Here is a 6354-nt window from a genome sequence, read left to right as displayed (position 1 = left end):
TATAATCCATACAAAATGTGTCATTTTGTCACAACCTGAAGCTTAAGAAAATGCGCGGTGACCTATCATTTTTATTATATTTTTGAAAATATATCAATAGATACTTCATTTTGGCAAAGTATGAACAAATTCTATCATTTTTATTTTAGACTCCCATACCACCTTAAGGACATCTTTTGTTCTTATATTTCTGCATGGAAAGTTTGTACAGATTTATTCTAGCTTTGATCAATATCATAAAATTGAGAATGGAAATGGGGAATGTGTCAAAGAGACAACAACCCGCCCAAATAAAAAACAACAGCAGAGGGTCACCAACAGGTCTTCAATGTAGCGAGAAATTCCCGCACCCGGAGGCGTCCTATTTATTCATGTCTTTCTGTGGTTTTAGGGACGTAACTACATATATGAATTAATTCGCCGATATTACTAACCGACAGCCTTATACCATATTATACTAAATACTTTGATTATCATTCATTTATTACAATCAAGAGAGATTTTTGGTAAACGTCAATGATAACATAACGCAACAACCCAAAGAATTAATTGACAAGTACATGGTCACTCGATAGCACCTCAGATCATCACAGGTGTTGTGGTAGAGGTTTGTGTTGCTTGGTGTTTAGTTTTTAATGTTGTGTTTTGTGTTCTATTGTTTGTCTTGTTTTGGTCTTTTATCGGCTTTGCGTTGTAAGTCGTTTATAATTGTTTTACTGAAAATCGCCTATAATTTGTCAGTGGTAAGAATTAATTTACCGAAAACTATCAATTCATTTATTGACATGATCTTGAGTATTAATTTTATCAATGGACACAATATATTTATTAAAGGTATTAAGTCACATTACGTTGTAACGGTCAAGTGATTGTTTACTATAAACACGTGTGTGTGTTTATATCAAGCACATGGTGTGTGTTTACGTTCAATTTGATTGGATGGCATATACCAGTATTGCCGGTTTTACGGGTATATGCCCTCATGATTTTCGTGAAAAGCATGATTGAGTATTACTTAAGGGGTCAGTTTAAGAAAATTAAGTTATTCGAAGTTTGCCTATAGTTCAACGTAGCAGCATTCGTTATTATGTTTAACCCCCCCCCCCATTTTATGAGATTGTTATCGTCAATGGGAGTATATGCCTATATTACATTATACTAATATGATTTTTTCCTCTTTTGTAGATAGTTTTTGATTGTGTTACTGTATAGTACTGTGCTATTGTATGATTAGATTGGTAGTGTGCCTGAATTTAAAGTGAAGGACTTTAGTTTGAGAATCATATTGAATGTAAAGTTAATATTAAAGGCTGCTACAGCTGTAGGCACACTTATCCTATTTATGTGTTGTTTTATTTATTAAATAATTTATACTCGTTTGAGTTGGCGAATTAGAATATAATTTTAATTATCAACTGTTCTGTGCCATCAAAGTTATTGGTGACTAAACACGTCGTCAATTATCTTAATATATTACAAACACAAGTTAAAAAAGGTACGCGTTGGGGATTTGCAAACTCTTGATTATACATTATGACACAATTTTTATTCGATACGATACATTAGTTAATTCTAGAAAATCTAATTACGATTAAATATTTGATAATTTAATTAGAACACGGATAATACAAACACATTCATTTTTAATAGCACGCACATATGAATTCCATGGTTTACTGACCATAACAACTATATAACTATAACTATAACAGCCTTATTGTGATTATAAAGACAACCTGTCATCGGAAGCTACGAAACTGCAATGTTGCAGTGATGAATCTTTTAAATATATTTTCGTTTCTTTTTGTTTTCACTTTTACTGTATACCTTTGTGACATTCGAATGGGAACATTTATTGAACATCTATATCGAAATTCAGAAGTAATAATAGCTTACAACAACATGGGATTGAAAATGTGTGGTCGTTATTGCTTACACCTTAAATCATGTACAGCTGTAAACTATAACTCGGTATCACTCTTGTGTGAGTTATTAGGCGAAACTTCAACGGACACAAACACCACAATGAAGGACTTCAGATATTCAGCAATTCACACATGGTCTTTGGTAAGTTTGGTAGCCTTATAATTGTCAACCACATTTTATCTTTTTTCTTGTTTTTTATTTTGTCTTTATTGTCTTTTTTAATGTTGTAAGATAACAAATGTTAACGAATGGATATTGGAATCATCGATTGTCACAACGTTAGTAAAATATTCCCTTAAAGGCATAATAGATGTCTCATGAGGGACATAAAGCGGTAATTTTATTCTGCTGTTTTTGCAGCCTAAAGAAACTTAAGGAAATCTAAAGACGAAATAACATTTGCATCATTTGTTTATGCGATTTCAAAAACAATATTTTACTATCATTTATACTATTCATTTGCATATGCGTGCATGCGCTTTAGAAAAAAAGCGATAGTTAACACTGGTTATGATAACTAGTTTGATATATTATCAAACATTTTGTGACTTGCAAACATAGAAGTATGTGTGTAGACCTTTTTGACTAGAAGATTCGTAAACACTTTCAATATTTTAACAAAGTTTTAACCAATTCACCCGGGCTCTGTATATATATAGTATATTTTTTAAAAAGTTTAATTTGTATCTGCTCTCCATGAAAGGTCACTACAATGTATATGATTCGAATTGTTACTTCTAAACAATCAAATTGTTGATATGACAAATTATGGTTTAACCATACCTCGAAATATTGTTTTATAAATGCAAGAAGATGTGGTTTAAGTGTCAATAAGACAACTCTCTATCCTGGTCACAATTTGTAAAAGGAAACCATTATAGGCCAAAACACAGACTTCAGCATATTATAGGTCAAAGTATGATATTCGATATGGCCATTTGCTCACAACGAACAGCAAGTTATAAGGGGCCCCGAAAATGACTAGTGAAAAACCTTTCAAACAGGAACACCAACGGTCTAATCTTTATAAGACGACGAGAAAAGAGAAACATTTATGAATCACAACAACAAACGACAACTACTGAACATCAAGTTCCTGTCTTAGAACAGGTGTAAACAAATGCAGCGGGTTTAAATGTTGCATTAGGTACCAACCTTCATCCTTATCTGAAACCATAGAGAAACGTCAAATCGTAGACAGACACACTCTAAAATATCAATTAAAATTGCTTAGCTCAATCAAAAGACACATGAACACAAACAAGTGAATACACACTGAGAGTATACATTTGATACATGACCCAATGTAAATAAAAGTTAATAAATTAGAGGTGAGATAATAATAATTTGGCTTTATAAATATTTTGATTTGAGCGTCACTGATGAGTCTTATGTAGACGAAACGCGCGTCTGGCGTACTAAATTATAATCCTGGTACCTTTGATAACTATATAATCAGAAAGTCAACCAAAACCGTGATTAAAATACCGCCATATAACGCTGTAAACTTTGAACAAAATGCCACCAATAGAAAAGTTGAAATCATCACTTCGTAAATTTTACGGACGCCATCACGAGTTGGTTGACCGTTATGGAATAACCGTTTCACAAATGATATCGGATATGGTCCTTACATCGTAACTACAATCACCTTCCCTTTCATGAATGTGACCTACCGAAGTAGACCATTTACCGGATTTGTTATCACATAAGCAACACGACGGGTGCCGCATGTGCAGCAGGATCTGCTTAACCTTCCGGAGCACCTGATATCACCCCTAGTTATTGGTGGGGTTCGTGTTGTTTATTCTTTAGTTTTCTATGTTGTGTCGTGTGTGCTGTTGTTTGTTTGTCTTTTTCATTTTTAGCCATGGCGTTGTCAGTTTGTTTTAGATTTATGAGTTTGACTGTCCCTTTGGTATCTTTCGTCCCTCTCTTGTACACGTAATTGAAAATAATTTTGTACAGTAAGGAAAGACAGAAATACTGTTTACAAATAAATAATTTTGTTGTTCATAGTACGAGAACATGAGTGAAAAGTTATAGTCATACAAAAAAATTATCAAAGCTGGTATATATTAAAAAATTATAATTACGAGATATAACTCTAAATAAGTAAACGTTAAATGACAAACAAGTATTACAAAATGGTATCAACAGGTCATATTAACTCAGATGTACGATGTTTTAAAATAATCACATTTACCGAAAGCTAGTTTAAAGCCATTACTTGGAATTTGATCAACTGTCAAATAAAATGTTTTACTTAGTTTTTAACAAATGTGTAATATATATGTTATTATTTAGACTGATGATGCCTGCTACCCCAATCCTTGTTCTGGGAGAGAAAGGTGTGTCAGAACTACCACAGAAGCTTATGTCTGCTTAACAATATGTACGTTTCATTAAGTACATTTTTTTTTATCAAGAATTAGTTATTATTCTTTTTATAAGAGTTTTAAAAAGATGCATTTTACTTGACATTTTAATATATGTATATTAAAATTGAAGTTATCACCATAACAAATGTTTGTTTTATTTCAGTCATTTACAATTACCGACACGTCATCTTTGAGAAATGATATTGTTTTTTTGAGGCGTTGTCAAGTCAACGTGCACGTTACAAAACATGTATCATTATAGTATGATTACATGTATCTAATGATTGTTTACATGTATGTTAACATTCAAAAGTAAAATAACAAAAAATACTGGACTCCGAAGAAAGTTCCTTAATAAATGGCAAAATGAAAAACCTCAAACACACCAAACGAATGGACAACAACTGTCATGATCTACTTCAATAATATCACTCATCTTGTTTTACATAAGAGTATTACAAATCAGTTTAGTCACATTAACTTCATTTTATTTTCAAGTGAAATCTTAATTCCATTACTGTATGAAATTATTTATATCTCAACAAGTAGATTCGCAAAATTAGTTCACATTGGTACTTTTGTATTTACGCTAATGATTCTCTAATTTTATTTCTGACGAAAGGGGTAAAATAATTTATTGATTAGACATAGTTATAAAAATATAAAAATATCATTATTCAAAGCTACACCATGTGATGATGTCATTTGCCAGAATGGAGGTACATGTAAGAACGGACCATCAACATTCACTTGTCAATGTGTCGAGGGTTTTAATGGAACTTTTTGTGAAGGTAATTTTTAATTTGTATCTGGGTTCTTGATGTTTAAAATCCTTATTTCGATACGTCATCCGTGTTTAACATGGTTATGACAGACACAAATGTAAATAGTCAATACATGACATTACTTTATAAACGACAAAATGATACAAAAGAAGACAAAGTAAACATTGTTACCTTATCGAATACCTGCATTAAACCGTCCTCGGTAGGTCGAGATACTTAAGTGTATGAGATGGTTAGACATATGAATATTCAGTCATCCAGTTCTACTTCTAATTCAATTACAGAATATGTTAAGGGACGTACATTTATGACACAAAAACCAAACAAAAACACACAATAAAACAAGATCGACTGCAAAGCTTCCCGATGGTATTCCGTTATAAAAATCAATTTAGATACTAATAACATTAGTAAAGAACAATTTGTTCAAAAGATGAATGTTTTACTGTTTTAAACTACGTCAGTATTTGATAGATTGGTGCCTTGACATCTGTGGTGTTATCCAATGAAAATTAAAGCTACAAACATTATTGCATAGGAATGAATAATTTGATGATAGTTATTGTTATCCATTCCTTAATTCAAAGTTTAAAATGTAGACCATAAAGACAAATATCTTTGAACTTATGTGCCAAAAGGATGATGAATATATTTTGTGTCGTTTCATTTGTAGTTGTTTTTAGCTTCGTTTACCTAGACCAAAGTCTGTTTTAATAACAGTCATGGAAGTTTTCTTATATAACAATTATGTCATGCATATATTGAATATTTGTCTTAAGACAAAAATAAAAATTATTTTAATTTAAGCTTCGCCATGTGACGATGTCATTTGCCTGAACAGTGGAACATGCAAGAACGGACCGTCAACATTCACTTGCCAATGTGTCAATGGCTATATTGGAACTTTCTGTGAAGGTTATTATTATGTGTGTGTCTGTTATTAATATTTCACATTCGTTATTCGATTAGATATCTTACGGCTAACATGATGACGTTACGGCAACCAAACAAAAAATAGAGTTAACACACGCTCTGATTAAATTCAATTATTTAACATTAAATGTTACGAAATAAGACGAAGTAAATATAACAGATCTATTAAATCTACTGTTCTAGATATGTGTCAGGGTTGAACATATGACAATTGTGTTATCTAATATTACTTAATTACAGCAACAAAAATTAAGAAACAAAAAATGTATGATCATTAACAACTAATCGATTGTAAACCTATTGAAGCTACAACGTTTTGTATATAAGTC

General features: G+C 31.6%; 1 protein-coding gene across 1 annotated transcript in view; it reads left to right on the top strand.

Moving 5' to 3' along the window:
- The first annotated feature begins 1747 nt into the window (after nt 1-1747).
- LOC139526442 (scavenger receptor cysteine-rich domain-containing protein DMBT1-like) overlaps nt 1748-6354 on the top strand; it is a 38847-nt gene continuing 34240 nt past the window's right edge. The window contains exons 1-4 of the mRNA XM_071321590.1: nt 1748-2067; nt 4234-4321; nt 4991-5098; nt 5900-6007. Coding sequence (XP_071177691.1) covers nt 1774-2067; nt 4234-4321; nt 4991-5098; nt 5900-6007 — 598 coding nt within the window. The 5' untranslated portion in view covers nt 1748-1773. The remainder of the gene's footprint in view (nt 2068-4233; nt 4322-4990; nt 5099-5899; nt 6008-6354) is intronic.

Source organism: Mytilus edulis, chromosome 6 (assembly GCF_963676685.1).
Source record: "Mytilus edulis chromosome 6, xbMytEdul2.2, whole genome shotgun sequence".
In the NCBI taxonomy this organism is placed as follows: Eukaryota; Metazoa; Mollusca; class Bivalvia; order Mytilida; family Mytilidae; genus Mytilus; species Mytilus edulis.
This window is presented reverse-complemented; position numbering and strand designations above follow the sequence as displayed.